Source organism: Schistocerca cancellata, chromosome 4 (assembly GCF_023864275.1).
Source record: "Schistocerca cancellata isolate TAMUIC-IGC-003103 chromosome 4, iqSchCanc2.1, whole genome shotgun sequence".
NCBI lineage: Eukaryota > Metazoa > Arthropoda > Insecta > Orthoptera > Acrididae > Schistocerca > Schistocerca cancellata.
In genome coordinates this window covers 776967957-776986526 of record NC_064629.1, presented here as the reverse complement: position 1 = coordinate 776986526, position 18570 = coordinate 776967957, and the positions used below count along the sequence as shown (strand labels likewise).

The 18570-nt window shown below is 39.7% G+C and overlaps 1 protein-coding gene across 1 annotated transcript in view; it reads right to left on the bottom strand.

The window, feature by feature from the left end:
* Positions 1-7040: 7040 nt before the first annotated feature.
* The window catches only part of LOC126184601 (protein unc-50 homolog A), a 98763-nt gene continuing 87233 nt past the window's right edge, over positions 7041-18570 (bottom strand). The window contains exons 6-7 of the mRNA XM_049927046.1: positions 14804-14905; positions 7041-7420 (exon numbers count right to left, since the gene is read on the bottom strand). Of these exons, the coding sequence (XP_049783003.1) occupies positions 7284-7420; positions 14804-14905 (239 nt within the window). The 3' untranslated portion in view covers positions 7041-7283. The remainder of the gene's footprint in view (positions 7421-14803; positions 14906-18570) is intronic.

The following is an 18570-nucleotide window of genomic DNA, read 5'->3' as shown; positions in this document are numbered from 1 at the left end:
TAAGAACATCTCCCCAGAATTTTAGGAAACAAGTTGGACATTTCATAAAACCTCAAAACTAACCACATTCATTTGGATGTCTCTTAAAATAGAGGGCAGATCTGTCAGCAGATATGCTGCTGACCAATGGTCTGAAAATAAAACAGTCTAGTAAAACATGGCACACAGTAATCTGTATGCCACAAGCACCCAACATCAAAGGGTCCCCTCATTGGAGCAAGAAACCATGCGTCAAAGGGCTGTGCTCCACTCAAAGTCAAGTGAGAAGAACCTCATCTTGTCTGTTTGGTTGGAAGAAGGTACACCATGCCCAGATTGTGGGCTTTACCAGACACTGCTTATTGTCTATCACTGTCAGCCACTCTTCTTCTCACCTACGCATAACTCTGAACCTCAACAATGAAGCGATAGCATCACACAATATCCATGTGCTCTGATACCCAGCTGAAAGAAACCTTCTTCTTCAGCCTTTGTGATTGGATGAAGGCATGCTGGATATTCTGGACTACTTTATCTCCTGGATACAAGCATTGTAGAGAGTGAAGGTCACACAGGGAATGTGGACAGACAAGGAATTGATCACTCAGAACATCTCGCATCTGCCCCAGTAGGATCTCAAAGACACGATCAGGGAGAAAATGAGCAACCAACCGATTCTGCATGTTTAGAACCATCCGTAAATAATGCTACAGGGGTGTGGCACTCAGTTAAAAGTCATAAAATAATGTAGTAGAAAACACACACACACACACACACACACACACACACACACACACACGTACACACACGTGCGACTTCCCCAACATGCCATAAATCCAAAATTACTCTGGGCCTCTGCAGTAACCAGGCTGGCAGGCAGTTAAATCACTGGATTTGAGGTACCACATGATTCACACCAAGGGACTCCAGCACACACTTCCTGCTGATCTCAAGTGACCATATTTCCTGGATCACAAATGCCTTAGTTGCCTGTGGGTGATTGGTATAGAGGAATTACATGGCAGGACGAGCAACACTATGGTATGATGGTGAATGGGGAGTAGTGAGGAACTTACACACCTGACACACCATTAAGAGTTGCTGCCAGATTGCGAGTGGCAGTTCACCAGCCACAGCGCAGGACTAGGTATGGGACTGGTCCTGTATGTGCCCATGGCTAGCCTGATCCCCTCTTGGTGTACAGTGTCAATGATCTGCAGGTAAGAAGGCCTCACTGACCAGTACAAAGTGCACCTATAGTCCAGCCGTGATCACACAAAGGCTCACTAAAACTGGAGCAGACATGCCCTGCCCACTCCCCAAACCTATGGCTAAGACACTTCAAGACATTCAGTGCTTTCTGCACCCTTACCTTCAGGTCCTTCAAGTGTGGTAACAGAGACAGTTTGGAGCCAAAAACGAGGCCCAGAAACCTCACACACACTTTAAAAGGGAAAAAGATGCCCCACATATGCAATTCATGTGACATAAAAAGACAATGATTAAAATGAACATGCATAAAATGTGAAACTAGTCTTTGTGGCCCACTCCTCCAATCTCTTCAACATAAACTGCAACTGACAACTCCCTGTTGCAGTACCGAAGGAAGACCAGAAGATTGTAAAATCGTCCACAAATAAGGAGTGTTTGACAGGACTCCTTACTGTGCATGTTATACCGTTAATAGTTACAGCAAAGACTGTCCTAGGGAACAGCATTCCCCTGCACAAAACCATGTGACGGACCATCACCAACTCTGTACCTAAAAAGGCATCTGGAGTGGAAGGACTGAATGAAGATAGGGAGGTGGACATAAAAGCCCCTTTGGTGTAGTTGTCTAAGAATATTGTGCCTACAAGTAGTATCATACACCTCACTGATCTCAAAAAATACCCCTAAGCAATGCTCTTTACATACAAAAGCTTGCTGGATTTCCGCCTCTAACAGGGTCAGGATGTCAAAAGTTGATTGATGCCTCCCGAATCAACACTGAGATCAGCTAAGGAGCTGGCTGATCTCTAACATCAAAACTAGACAATGGTTGATCATGCACCCTAGGATCTTCCCTACACAGCTCGTTAAGGACTGGTAACTATAAGGACACATTTGGTCCTATCCTGGTTTGCAGAGAGATATCACCATGAGTCAGGAAAATGGCCTGTCAGTCATACTAAATTAAAACACTGTAAGAAGATTTCCTATGACACTGTTTGCAAATGCTGCAGCATATTGTACCTAATTTGCCACATCATAAACCCAGCTCCCACATGAAGTACGGACAGTTGTAGGATTCCAAATTGGTGGAAGTCCTACTCAACCTTCTCCATGGTGGCATGGTAATGACGTAACACTGGATTCTGGCTGGCATTGGCAGTAGTCAGTGTAAAATGCTCTGCCACTGTCTGCACAATGTCTCCAGGTGTTGTTTGGAGACACCCGTTTCAATGTTACTGTAAGTAACCAAATGCCTTTACTGAAAATCCTACTGATGGCTTCCCATACTGTTGTAGAACAAGTGAAGCAGTTTAGTGAGTCCAGGAATGCTTGCCATTACCTTCTCTTGCTCTCCTTGATGATGCGTCAAGCCTTGGCCCTTGCTAATTGAAGGGCTTAAGGTTTTATGCCGCTGGGAGGCACTTAGACTGTCGCAGAACTGCATGCCTGACCCAGATTACTAAATGGCACTCACCAGTCAACCAAGGGCCAGGTCACCTCCTAAGATAACATGAGAACTTTGGGATGGAGAAGTCAGAAGGATGCTGGATGACTCAGGTGATATGGCCCTGGACGCTGTCATGTCAGCTAGCTGAACAGGATCCAGTTGGCTCTTCTGATCATCCAGTGTGATTGCTTCTACTAAGAGGGAGCTCCATCCAGTAGGTGAATCCTGAGGATGACCTAGCAGCAGCACAGAAATGAGTGGGAGTGCCTGTGCTGAGGATGCATAGCTTGTGAGACGTCATGAGGCAAGCAGAGGACGAGTCCCACAATACATGATGGACATTGAAGTCTCTCCGTGGGAGAAATGGTTGGGGGAGTTGTTCTATACGATCAATGAGATTCTTAAGAGTCTATTGCATCTTGTGGAGGTAAATATAATGAGCAAACAATGAACCTCTATGACACACGATTTTCAGCTGCAACTTCTCCCAGGTCAGTAGCCTGGGGGAGAGCAGGGAAGTGGTGCACATCATAAACAAACACAGAGACACCTCCCCTGGTACTTTCTCCAGTCAGGTCATCCTTGCAATGGCTCATATAGCCCCATAGTATGAGGGCATCAGATAGTTCCTTCACGTGTTCTGAACCCATTAATGTTCCAGTGTAGTATGGGAGCCATTTATCATGGGTGTTGCACTTTCACTCGGTCTCTCCACTGGGGAGATGTGCCCACAATGTGTGGAGGCTCTGACTTGCAGCACGATGAGTGGCCCTGCACAACATCACGTTCCATCAGCTTGGAAGGCGTCAGATAGAAGGATGTCGATATCGGACTGTTTACCTGCCATTTCCATCAGTGACTGATGCTTTGACTTTTATTTTGCTTTGGAACCACAACTGCAGCACTGGTAGTGGCAGCACTGGACTTTGGACTGGATTGAATCTTTCGAGGGCAGGGAGCTCCGCATTGTCAGCAAACATGGCCTTTCCTGATGTTCTTGGGGGTGGGGGGTTGAAATAACTGCAGCAGCACAAATGCATTGATAAATGCAAGTACTAGAGCTGATACTAACATCCTCTGTTTGTGTAACAGTAGCAGTTTTCTGAAAAGGCTTTTTACAAAGTGAAGCAAAGGATGTGCGGGCAGAGGGGAGGGCGGAAGGCTTTTTGCAAAGTGAAGCAAAGGAGGTAGTGAATGTGGGGACAGAGGGGAGGGCGGCAGCTTGGCCTTACACATCTTTTTGGCCTCACCATATGGGATGCACTTCCTAGTTTAAAGCTCTTTTATCTTCCATTCTTCAAGATATACACTGTAGTCCCTACTCCAGACAGGGTGATCCCCAGAGCAATTCAAACATTTTGAAGTTGAACAAACAACTCCTTCACGGGTGGTGTTAACACACTTATCACAAGTAGCTTCTCCCTTACATCCAAGAGTAGTGTGCCCAAAGTGCTGGCACTTAAAACAGTGCATTGGCTTGAGGACATAAGGCCACATATTTAAATGATGAAAACCTACGTTCACATACTCTGGTAGATTTGTGCTAATGAAAGGGAGAATGAACAAGTCAGATTTGACCTGATCAGCATTCACACTTTTCACAAGTTCAGCATCTCAACAATGCCTTCTATGGGCCATTCAGTTTTCTGTTCTTTGGCAATGTCCACCAGATTCCTGCACGATGCAGCACCTCTGCTGTAATTCATGGTGGTGTGTAGCTCAGTTTCAATGGAATATTCCCCGAGGTTTCACATTCTGAGGTTTGTTGCGTGTTGGGAACTACATATTTCAACCAACAACATTGCAATGTGCACACACTTGATGGATTTGAATATACCTTCTATGCCCTCTAAACCCTTTTGAATGTAGAAAGGGGAAACTTTCTCAAACATTTTGTTCCTTTGTTTAACTATGAGAAACACATTCTGACCCACAGCATGAGTTCTTTTACAAAAGACTGAACTACCCTGAACTAGAATCTGGAGGACTCGTCATATGAGACCTTTTGAGAGACTGGATGTTGTTACCTCCGAGAAGCCCACCCATTCCACTGGGAGATGGATGAGAAAATTTCAAGGGATCCATCTTGGTTCCAAGAATAGCTAGGGCAATAAGGGCCCACTCAGACAAAGCCCACTTGCTGAGTAAGCCTTATACAACAGAGGTATAGCAGTTTCCCCAGAGGTTGCCCACTAACAACTGTTGCACCTAAACAGCCATTCATCACATCGGTGTGTGTGGCACACCTTGAGATTGAGGGTACTTTTCATAAACGTTTTTATATCCTTGCAATCCAGGTGGTCAAGCCAAGATCCCATTTCCTATAGCACAATGTACCACTGCTGTGCCATACGGTGGTCCCTGAAGCATGTCTACAACTTACAATGACAGAATACCGGCAGCACTTACCAGTCTCCAGCTCAGGAACCCCAGCATCACCAAGCCCACACCCAGCAAACAAATGCTGAGCCCCTGAGGACGAGAGCTGGTATGTTTTAGAGAATGTGGCATCTATTGTCTGTTGAAAAGATGCCAATGGAAGGATTCACAATGATTAGAGTATTATCATATGAAATGGAAGAAAGAACAGATAAAAAGATGAAAGTTGAATACAAGTAGGCGATACCACATCTTACAGATGGAATATTTTGCTCACACAGATTTCTTTCACATGATGCATTATTGTAGGGTAGGGAGGTACATAAAACACAATATTTTTATTTTACAGAAGACATTGAGAATAAATCCAAGTACCAAGTATAGAAATGTAATGTCAATTTTTTTAAAAAAAATATGACTGTATCTTCAATGACACATTGGTGCACAGCTTCAAGATGAGATTCAGTTATAAAAACTCATTACCAAATAAAATGAAAAGACAGAGAGAGAGATCAAAGAACTAAATAAGTCATTGCTTATTTGTAAGTTTACCTAAAGCTGAAAACTAAAACTGCAGTCTCTTAAGGAATAAACATGTTTAGGCATAATGGTGTTTTAGAAACTTTTAATAAAAACACGCATATATATTGTGCTATAATGCTATAAAATCATTTACTTTATATAAAGGTACGCTTCATATTGATAACACCTCGCATGTATTGATACATGTTATTAGTGAAAATGCAAATAAAAGTAGAATGCCCTCCAAGGTAGTCCACACTTAAATGAAGACTGTACAACTACAACTAAAACTGCTATTTCAAATTAATAAAAAGATGTAAGAAAGGCACCTTGAGTTCCTCTCTTTCACTAAAAACTACACAGTGGCATTATTTGAGGTACTTTGTACGGTGCTTATAAATCACAAAAAGTTAGAGACACCATGTTTCCTGAGTACGTAAATAATGTTTGATACACGTGATAAAACATCTGAAACAGTTGTATGTGGTTTGTCAACAACAATTCGTTCTGTAATAACATTACACATGAAATCAACAATAGTATTTCTGACTGAAGGAATCTTTACAGAACCCTTTCAAAAGGTAATCCTTCAAATTTAACACAATTTGTTTTCTCATATATCTCTACAAATCTTCTATTATCCAGTACAAAGCTGTCCCAAGGGCATAGCAGTACGATAAAAACATTGCTTTTTACAGGAGACTGAAAGTTTCATCTTACTTTTGAGTCCACTTTTGGAAACACATTTCAGTGTCACATAAAGTAATACGTATTTATAGGGGGGGAGTTGTATGTAAAAATGACATTTTAATTTCTGAAGCAATCTAAGACTTAGTTTTTTGCCAAAATCTTCCATACTATTATAATATGGTCGATCTGTGTTAAAGAGGTATAATTTATACTGAAAGATGCTTTCAATTGATATACCATTACAATATGTAGGCTCAAATGTGGCAATGGTCAAATGTGGCAATGGTCACTGTTAAACAGCTGGTAAGTAGTTATAGAAATATTTAAGAATGAGAAACACACTACCGTGGAACTGCAATAGGACACAGTAAGCACAGGTGTGTTTTTTATTGTCAAATATGTATTAATAAATTTCAGCTTGTTAACAATGATACAACATACAGAGGTCCTTTTTTTCCCCTGAAGTGTTTCCAATGATGAGACACATTTCCAGATCTCTCAAAGATTACATGCCTGTTTGATAATCTTAATTACTGCTACTACAGGTTATTTCTTACCTGTTTGTCTAGTTTTCATTAGCAATAAAAAGTCATGGCAATGTTTGTACAATAAATTATTTTGATTTCTGGTTAAAAATGTAATTGCTTCTTGTAATTATACATTTTGTGATAATCTGATCACTTCAAACACCATGTATCTAATAAACTTACCTGTAAGTGATAGTAATAAAACTGGAAGACTGCATATATTTGTGTGAAAGACCTAATTCAGGGAAAGCAAAAACTTTTCACTATACTGTAACAACAAATATCAAAACTCTGAAATATATATTTACAATCACATATTAAAAGAAACAATTTAACTAATTTACATTACCGAAAATAAGGCAAATTATTATTATTTTTTCACTGCCTTGGGTACAAAAAGTTAATGTCACGAACACTGTTTATGACAATACTGTCACATTACAACATCTCCTTTGTTACCACTCTAACACTTTGTTATAATACATGTTATACATATTCAACACTTCACTGATTCACGTCTTCAGTTACGTTACTCTTCTTTCATAAAAGTTCATCATATCTTGAGATATATTCCAACCAGACATCAATGTTATAACATACAATGCCAGCAACACTGTCAGTGGATAAAGAAGTATATGAGTTCTCTGCAGAATTTGCAAACCTGCAACAGGAAAAGAAGAAGAAAAATTTTGGTGGAGATACAAAAATATGAAACAATTTAAGAAAAGATGTTCCTACAGGTAAGACCATCTGCAGCCACAAAACCCTCAGTTTACAGTCTCCAAGTTACCGACAATCATGAACAGATAATTACAGCACTGATCACAGCAACAATTTCTTACACTTGTAAAAATGTAGTAAAGAAATAAGATAAAAATGTTTCCAACTCGCTTTGATAAAAAGTTTCTATACATTTACACAACCAGTAACGAAGAGAAATTACAAAGTTAAGTGTAAGTGGAATTAGTTGCACATTTTTAGAGTACTAAGTGATTTATTGTTCAAGGAGATAAAAATTTCCTTCGGACCCCAAAAGAAATATAAACGCACTGATTTAATATTCACAAATGACCTTCAGCATTACAGAAAAGGTAAATGTTTATTTTGTAGTCCAACTTTTGAAATGAATGCATGCCACAGCCAGATGACTTAGCACTTAACTACACCAATTGCGATTAGCTGGCACCAGACCCCTATCACTCGGCTCACTGAAACATCAATCACAAAGTAATTTTAATCAGAGTGTAATATGAATCATCAACATCTGCACCACATTTTACTCTTGCTTCCCATGTGAAAATCTAACTCTGCAATATCACGTTCAGTATTCGTATTTTTTTAAAAGATACTTCGACAGTGTTACATTTCAAATGACTGAGTCCATTTTTTAAACTCTGGTTAACGAAGTAAATAAAACCAAGCAGATAGGATGAGGAATGCTGCCTTATGCCTTTTCAGTTTTGTTTTACCCAGATATGTTTCAGCACTTTTTGTACTATCTTCAGTGGGTTATCTTATTTTCTTGCTATAAAATTGTTGTTACATATTAAGATTTATAGAAACTTTTGGTACAAAATATTTGCAACTGTGACAGAGGCTGGGTAAATATTTTGTACCAAAAATTTCTCTAAATGTTAATATGTGACAACAATTTTACAGTAAGAAAATAAAATAAACCACTGAAGATAGCACAAAAAGTGCAGAAACATGTCTGGGCAAAACAAAACTGAAAAGGTGTCTTGCATAAGGCAGAATTCCTCGTCCTATTTTCATATCAAGCATGGACATAAGAAGAGCTGTAACACCACAAGATGATTAAAACCAAGCAGAGTAACATTTGGTTAATTGAGATGCAGCCAAACATTCTTGTCCTCAACTCGTTGAAGGCTAAAGACATCTTTTACACAAGCTCTGTTGACAGAACACAGAATAGTAGTCAAGTGATTACTGGGAACCACTTTCTGCTAAGTATTACTACTACTATGAATCAGATAAAAAGCAAAAAACCAGTATTCCCAATATTTCCAACAATGAGTCTTGCACGTAGAAGCCCAAGGATCTTCAGCTAACTATTAAAAATGAGTCAATGGAAGAAAAACACTTCAAAGGCTAAGATACAGGTAGTGCAGACACATTAAATACACAGCAAGTTGGAGCTTGAAAGTAGTAAGATGTGGACCTGCGGCAGAATATCAATGAGAGCTGCACATCATGGCAAAGGATGTGGCAAAACTGTATGTCCAAATGTAGGAGCAGGTCTTTTGACAAATCACAAAGTCAGGAAATATCTGCACTGTGGCACAAAGACAGTGCCAATAAATTTTATGCCCCAGAAGTCAATAGTGACATCTTTTAGCATAATTAGTAAAACACAAATAGAAGTAGCCATTATGTTCTCTGACAAGAATTGCTATTAATATCTATATGTCTGCTGTTACTTAAAAACTAGTGTGTGTGTGTGTGGGGGGGGGGGGGGGGGGGGAGGGAGATTTGCTCTATTCTGATCATAGTACTCACTCATTGTGTAGCCCATTTAGATAATGGACAAGTGTTTGCTGTTTTGAAAATTGTCTGTCTGTTGCAATTTAAATATACATACTTTATATACCACAAAAATTATACCTTTCATGTAGGCCTACTGCAAGCTTAATGATGCCCCCAGTTGGCAGTGTTACAATATATGAAGTTGATAACAATAAGAAACAGAACTGCATTTTTATTTATATTTGAGCTAGTTCTGGACCCTCAAATATTCATTGAGTTTGAGGTTTAGCATTTCTAGAAGTGTCCAAAGATCCACAAATGTTTTTCTAAGGTTTCATGAAGAAGAACATTACTGCCCAAATTCAGAATTATTATAGGCCATGTGCTAGGCACATTTATATTATGGAAGAGAGTGTCAGGGCTAGGAGACACTCAACACTCAAAAACAATACTAGAAAGTTACCATGATGGCACAAAGAGCTACATAGCTGTTTCAAATTCATCCAGCTCCTTGGCAAGAAACAAATGCAGAAGAAACTAAAAATACACATAACGTCTGTTAACCCTGAAGGATTCACTGAACTCAAAAGAAAGATCTAGCCTATGGAGTTTTGAAAAAATTCTAAAAAGGTCCTCCATAAATCCATTTAATGGATCAAAGTTACCTGGTTAGATGTTCATTTACCATGTTGGATTAAAAAAGATTATATTTTGAAAGTCCTTTACCATAGAAGATCACAATACATTTCCTATTTGTGACCTGTGCATGGCTGCAGAAGTGACAGACAGAAATGAGTCAAATTCGAAATAAAACATAAATGAACACTTTTGATAGAGAAAAGCCCACTGCACCTAGTGCAGTACCATTAGATTTTATGTTAATTATGCATGAGAAATGGCTGATCCTGGTGGCTGGATTGATGAAGCACCCTTGGAAAATGGCATATGTGATTTCAGTATTCAAGAAAAATCACAGAACAGGTGCACAGAACTAGATAACTATCTCATTGATGTCAAATTGTTTCAAAATAATAGAACATATTTTATTCTCATGTTTCACAGCTTTTCTGGAGACTGAAAAACTCTTGTGTAGTAAACAACATGAACTCGGCAAACACCAGTTTTGTGAAACTCAGCTTGCCTCGTTGACTGAAGTGGTACAGGGGCTATGTTGTGGAGTTCAAATTAATTCCGTGTTTCTTTATTTCAGGAAACCTTCAATTCAGTTCTGTACCATCATCTAGCAGGCAAAATTACATACTTATGGTACACTGTAACAGATATGTGAATGAGAGGTTACTTTCTAATAGCAGGGTGGCAACATAATAAATCAAAGTAGCATCTGGTGTACAAAAAGGATGTTTGATAGAACTGTCATTGTTGGTGATATATAAACAATATACCAGAAACACTTCTTGCTATCTGAGACTGTTTGCAGATGACACGTATTTGTAAGGAGAGTTCATATCATAAGAAAACTGTTACAAAACCCAGGTTCAATTTCGGGTACTAGCAAGAATATTCCCTTGGTGAGAGAACTGGTAGGAGGTGCACTTAGCCTCGGGAGGCCAACTGAGGAACTACTCAACCAATTAGTAGTGGTTCAAAGGTCAAGAAACCTGGCAATGATTGGGAGAGCACTGTGTTGACCACATGCTCCTTAATACCGCATCCAATAACACTATTGGCAGAGGATGACACGGCAGTTGGTTGGGCCAACTGGCCCGTTTAGTTACCAAATGTAAAACTTTATGTTAGCTTACCTAACTTCCTTGTTTCATTTAAAGATCTTGTGCAGGAATGATGGTCCTTGGTAAACTTCCAAATTAGCTCAAATTTCTCTAATATATAAGAAACTATCCGTCTCGACTGCAGTAATGAAGCCAACCTTTACCAAGGTTTCAGCCCAAATAATTGAGCCTTCTTCAGAAGATATACCTGAATCTAATTTGTCTAAAAGGGCATGGTCTAGAAATAAAACTAAAACAGCCTGAATAGGCGTGGTCACATTTTAAAAATGTGGTACTAACCATCATAGGCATTTTGTAGGGGTTACATGGGAGGAGGTATTATGTACATTAACTCTCCTTGGAATGTACACACAATAGTAAATATGTCAATCAAGTACAACAATTCTTTTACAGTCTGCTATTGGAGTTAAATCAGCATCTATCTGAGGCTTTTCTCTTTACTATATGACTAGATATTTAACCGTTGGTAACCCGATCAGGCTGAACGCATCAGACACACTGTCCCGCGAGTGCAGCAAGGTGGAGGTTACCTATTGTTTTGGGGTGGACATACGCCACTGGTGGTCATGGAATGCGCCGTAACGGCTGTACAATACGTGAATGCCATCCTACAACCGGAAGTGCAACCATATCAGCAGCATATTGGTGAGGCATTCGTCTTCATGGACAACAATTCACGCCCCCACAGGCACATTTTGTGAATGAGTTCCTTCAGGATAACGACATCGCTCGACTAGAGTGGCTAGCATGTTCTCCAGACATGAACCCTATCGAACATACCTGGTACAGATTAAAAAGGGCTGTTTATGGACAATGTGACCCAACAACCACTCTGAGGGATCTATGGCGAATCACCATTACGGAATGGGACAATCTGGACCAACAGTATCTTGATGAACTTGTGGATAGTATGCCATGACGAATACAAGCATGCATCAATGTAAGAGGACGTGCTACTCGGTATTAGAGTTACCAGTGTGTATAGAAATCTGGACCACCACCTCTGAAGGTCTTGCTGTATGTGGTACAACATGCAATGTGTGGTTTTCATGAGCAATTAAAAGGGCGGAAGTGATGTTTATGTTGATCTCTATTCCAGTTTTCTATACACGTCCCAGAACTCTCAGTACCGAGGTGTTGCAAACCTTTTTTTGATGTGTGTAATTAAAGAAATGGGCCTTTTCCCTTACTTATACATAACAAATAAAATTCGTTTACGATGAGTGTCAATTGTCAATCCCTGGACCCAGGGTAGATATTCTAGAAGGCTTCCTCCTTTCTGAAATAATCCTGTGTGTTGCAAAATCCCTATATGCAATAGTATGATTTACAAACCACCACTTGTAACTTACCAACTACCCAATTTGTGTATGTTGTGAAAAGTATCAGATCTACAACACTCCCTAAGAGTAGGCCCAAAGCTACCTTTCTACCTCACAATATTTCCACATTAAACTACCTATCTGGATGAACAAAGTGATCAGAGTTGCATAAAATAATTGTATGATGAATCTCTGTTGAACCCTAAACAGGAGGTTTTCAGTCTCCAAAATGGTAATCATTCACAAGCATAAAATATGTTCCATAATTATAAAGCAGAGTGAAATCAGCAATATAGACCTGTACTTATATGCTACAGTCTGAAAATAATTCTTGAAATGGAAATGACCTGTGGGTTCAACCCCCCCCCCTCCTTCACAATAAAAAAACCACTTGGGAGGGTTTGTCGCTTATCAAGTATGCCAAACTACTGTTAGAAGGGGAGCAAGTTCTTTCGCATACTCTATACAGAATCATAAGGCTGCCCCATCTGGTACAGCTGCCATCCTTCAGTTGAGCCATTTTACCGCATTTAAATCTATTCGTGGAGAACAGAAATGCTGGGTGGGGGGGGGGGGGGGGGGAAACAGTGAATGAAATTTGCCCCTTAATATGTCTTATGTTACAGGACCCCAGTTTTGTACGATTGACCCTTATTTTCATGATGGAGGATTAATCTTATGAAAACAGTAGCCTTTAATAAAAAGACAATTTATTTACTTTGATTAATAATTGCCACAGAAAACTCATGAATGGGTAAGCTTATGATTTATCAAGAGTACCCAAGCAGAGTACAATTCATCCATGTAAAAAAACACAAAGTCAGCAAAATGAATCACTTGTGAGTTCCAAAATGCTACCAGCAGTCCAGGTAGCATAATGACCGTGTATAGGGCGTTAAAAAGGATGAGGTACAATGGTCCTCATAAGCCACACATTTCTATAGTCAACGTTAATTGATGCTTCAGGTGGTGTAACGAGCAACACAACTGAACAGTGGTTGACTGGTGATCTGCAGTGGTGATTTGATGGAAGGGTTTGGGGTTGGTGAATGCTTGGAGAATGCTACATGCCATCATGTGTAGTGCCAACAGTTAAGTACAAAAATAGGTCAACTTATGGTATGGCAGTGTTTTTCATGGTTAGGTTGTGGTCCCCTTATTGTTCGTAAGAAAATGCTAAATGCAAAAGGATATGAATACATTTTAAAGCATTGTGTATTGCATACAGTAGAGGAACAGTTTGGTGATGAGAACTCATACTAGAATGACAATGCACCCTGTCATAAAGCAGCGTAAATGAGGTGATGGTTTGTGGGCAAAATGTTCCTGAAATGGAAAGCCTGCCCGGAGTTCCAAGTTGAACCCATTGAAACACTTTCGGGATAGGTTAGAACTTTTAACTTCACACCAGAACCTGGGGTAAAAAATCACTACGTCTTCTGGTTTTGGATCTCGAGGAAGAATGGGCTGCCATGCCTCTACAGACATTCAGACACCTCATTGAAGGGCTCCCTAGTAGGGTTCAAGCTGTCAAAGATGAAGGTGGACACACTGCATATTAAGGTCTCCTAACAGATGTCTGGATAGTTTTATCAGATAGTGTATCCATAAATTCCAAGTTAAATCATGTTTTTGAATCCATATTAAACAGTACGTCCTTCCATAACTCATTGAGTAAGTCAGTTTAAAGACTGAAAAAAAGCAAGAGCACACCTACTATAATAGGACCATGTGTAGTAGAGCCCTGTGTTGTTTAAAATAACCTTCAGGTTGAGGTCTGTGTTTCCTTTATACTAAAATTACTAAAATGATGGACCATCAAAGAACTAACTTTGACACTGAACTATTCAATACAATTTTTGTCAGAAAAAACCTGATCAATTACAAATATGTATCTCAACATGTAATTTCAAGATAGCAAAGACAAAATTTTTGCTAACAAGTACCTACACTGAATTACTCTACTTTAAAATGTTTCACAGTAAAAGAGACTCTAGTATATAAAAACTGTACACTTGTACGATTAAAATGCTCATAGCATCTGCATTACGGAGTCATATTTGGGGAAGGAGAGGACCACAAAAACTGACATGTATCATGAACAACTGGTATTAATAAATAAAATACATCACTCCAATGTAATGTACACTTATACAAATGATTATAAGCAAAAGACCTTTTAATGTACTTTTGTTCCTTAAAAAAAGAAAAAAGAAGCCCCCCCCCCCCCCCACACACACACACACACACACACACACACACAGAGAGAGAGAGAGAGAGAGGGGGGGGGGAGAGGGAGAGAGGGGGAGAGGGGGAGAGGGAGAGAGGGAGAGAGGGAGAGAGGGAGAGAGGGAGAGAGGGAGAGAGGGAGAGAGGGAGAGAGGGAGAGAGGGAGAGAGGGAGAGAGGGAGAGAGGGAGAGAGGGAGAGAGGGAGAGAGGGAGAGAGGGAGAGAGGGAGAGAGAGACAGTGATATCCGAATACTTACAACTGTAGCCTAAAAATGTGATATAGATGTAATAGCCAAGGGCGATCAGCCACAGGGTATTTCCAAATAATCTGGCCACAAACCAGGGTTGGTACAGAAAAGCTGGAAAGGAAACAACAAGCATTAAAAAAGTATCACAGAAATGTTATTAAATCATCTCATGAGAATATTCTGAAAATAAGTCTATTACAAAGTAATACATTCGATACAATGTATCAGTGCTTCACAAAAATTTTAAAGATTCAGTGTATGATGAATAACTACCCTCATTTATTTTCACAATGAAATTCCTGAACATGCAAAAAAGTATCAAGGGTCTTCAATTGGAATTAGGTATAATCAAATTGTCACTGACATTTTTAAAAAGTAATTATGCAAACTAATTTCCTCATACTGTGCAACATGTAGATGATTACCTTGATAGATATAGAGAATCTATAAGTCAAATTAGAGATGGACGATCTGTCATGCACATTTGGTTGTGTCTGAAGGTTTTCTACTCTTATTTGCATTAAGACATGACAAAACATCAACAGTTAAAACACAGGAGACATAGTCTACATTAATCACAGATAAGATATGTATGAGTCTTCTCCTCAGCTTAGAAATACACGAGTTCAAAGAATGGGCAGTCTTTCCCATGGTAGAAAGTAACTATCTAAGCTTAGAAATACACGAGTTCAAAGAATGGTCAGTCTTTCCCATGGTAGAAAGTAACTATGTCAGGAACAATGGCCAACAGAAATGTACATTTCTTTTGTTTTAAAAATCTTCTTCTTCTGCCACCCAGGATTAGGGCTTATGACCTGTTTCGCCTCACAATCTCTTCCTTGCCCTTCACACATCTTCAAGTATTTAAACTGAGTGAGATGTTTAGCACCATAACTAACAGCGAGTCTTTCACTAATTCCTGGATCACAATAACAAAGAGACTGACAACTATTAGTGTACAGGACAGTTACCACAGCAACAATCAAACCGAGCATGGTTTGGTACCGTGTTCTTTTCTGTTCACAGTTTTCATTTCAGAAACAGCAGCAGACAATGCTTGTGAGCAGTAATGTAAATGTTGTGATTCAATTTTATTGCGCATTTTGTTGCTCTGTGTAGCATGTTTAACACAGAAGGTACACAGAATAAGTGACAAGGTTATTTTGTGTAGTTAGCATTTTGTTGCTCTGTGTAGCATGCTAAGAGTGAAGGTATGCAGAAAAGTGACAAGGTTATTTTGTGACTGCAAAGGGCAATGCTGCACATTAATAGACAGCGTATGAGCTTATCTGGTATGAAACACACAGCTGTTGCTGCTGCAGCCATACTGAACACTTGGGTCTGGTGAACCAGCATCATCCCTTTCCATACTCAGAAATTCTCCTGTTGGAATCAATTTGTTATTTTCATCCAGTTACAGAGTTAACTTGTTCATTACAGGTTCTAAGCATCTCTTACGTGACTTTATTCAAACCCAAACTTTTTTTATTAAACTGAGGGAAAACGCAGGATGGAAATTAAACATATGGCGACAGATCATTACCAAATAGAGGAAATGCCAAGCAATGAACAAGCATGTAGAAAAGGGCAAGTACAAATTGCTAACAGCAGTCCTAAGTGATAAACAGAGAACGAGCAGTGCCTGCAGCCCACAGTGGTTTGTTACACACTATGACATTGTCTTTGTGAAATAGAGAGTGGATGGACACCTGCGCTGTGTTGCTCTTGCCCAAAGCAGGCAGCTTGATTTTTTTTTAAGAGACTGCAGTGTGCAAATGGGAGAAATGTGATAAGAACCCAAATGGTTAATTTATTTGGTGCATGCAATGTTTTGTACGATACTTGCCATACCAATGACAAAAATGTGGAAACACTGAGGGAAGTGGCTCCAAGTCTGAATCAAACAGGTATTAATATATTTCATATATTTAAGAATCATGAAAGAAGGCTGTATATGTGGAAGAGAGCTGGAGACACCAGAAGGTTTCAGTCTGATTATATAATGGTACGACAGATTTAGAAACTAGGTCTTAAATTCCCAGGGCCAGGTGTGGACTCTGATCACAACTTAATGGTTATGAACTGTGGATTAAAACTGAAGAAACTGCAAAATGGTAAGGAGGTGGGATCTGGATGAACTGAATGAACTAGAGGTTGTTGAGAGTTTTAGAGGGAGCATTACGGAATGTTTAACAAGAAAAGGGAAAAGGAATACAGTAGAAAAAGAATGGGTGGCTCTGAGAGATGAAATAGTGAAGGCAGCAGAGGATAAAACAGGTAAAAAGACTAGGGCTAGTAGAAATCCTTGGGTAACACAAGAGATATTGAATTTAATCAAAGAAATGAGAAAACATAAAAATGCAGCAAATGAAGCAGGTGAAAAGGAATACAAACATATCAAAAATGAGACTGACAGGAAGTGCAAAATGACTAAGCAGGAATGGCTAGAGGGCAAATGTAAGGATGTAATTTAAGCATGTCACCACTAGGGGGTAAGATAGATGAATCTAAAGGAAACCTTTGGAGAAAAGAGAACATCCTGTACGAATATCAAGAGCTCAGATGGAAAACCAATCCTAAACGGGAAAGGAGGAAGGTTGAAGGAGTACACACAGGATCTATACAAGGGTGGTATACTTTAGGGCAATATTATGGAAATGGAAGAGGATGTAGACGAGGATAAGATGGAAGATATGATACAGCATGAAGAATTTGACACAACAATGAAAGATCTAAGTCAAAACAAGGCCCGGGGAGTAGACAACATTCCATTAGAACTACTGGAAGCCTTGGGAGAGCCAACCATGGCAAAACTCTTCCATCTGGAGCAAAATGTATGAGGCAGGTGAAATACCCTCAGACTTCATGAAGAATATTATAATTCCAATTCCAAAGAAAGCAGGCACTGACAAGTGTGAAAATTACCACACTATCAGTTTAATAAGTCATAGGTGCAAAATACTAACAAATTCTTTACAGACAAATGGAAAAATTGGTAGAAGCTGACCTTGGGGAAGATCAGTTTGGATTCTGTATAAATGTAGGAACAAGCGAGGCAATACTGATCCTATGATTTATCTTAGAATATACACATCAAAAAAAGGTTTGCATCACCTTGGTTCCAAGATTTCTTGAACCTGTATAGAAAACTGGAATACAGATGACCATAAACATTATTTCTGCCCTTTTTGTTGCTCATGAAAACCACACATTGCATGATGTACCACCATACAGCGAGACCTTCAGAGCTGGTGGTCCAGATTGCTGTACACACCGATATCTATAATACCCAGTAGCATGTCCTCTAACAATGGTGCATGCCTGTATTTGTCATGGCGTACTATCCACAAGTTCATCAAGGCACTGTTGGTCCACATTGTCCCATTCCTCGATGGCAATTCGGTGTAGATCCCGCAGTGTGGTTGGTAGGTCACGTTGTCCATAAACAGCCATTTTCAATCTATCCCAGGCATATTCAATAGGGTTCATGTCTGGAGAACATGCCGCACACTCTATTCAACCAGTGGCGTAAGTCAGCCCCACATAATGTCACCCCAAAACAGCAGGGAACCTCCACCTTGCTGCACACGCTGGACAGTGTGTCTAAAGCATTCAGCCTGATCAGGTTGCCTCCAAACATGTCTGACGATTGTCTGGTTGAAGGCATATGCGACACTCATCAGTGAAGAGAACATCATGCCAATCCTGAGAGGTCCATTCAGCATGTTGTTGGGCCCATCTGTAACATGCTGGATGGTGTTGTAGCTGCAAAGTTG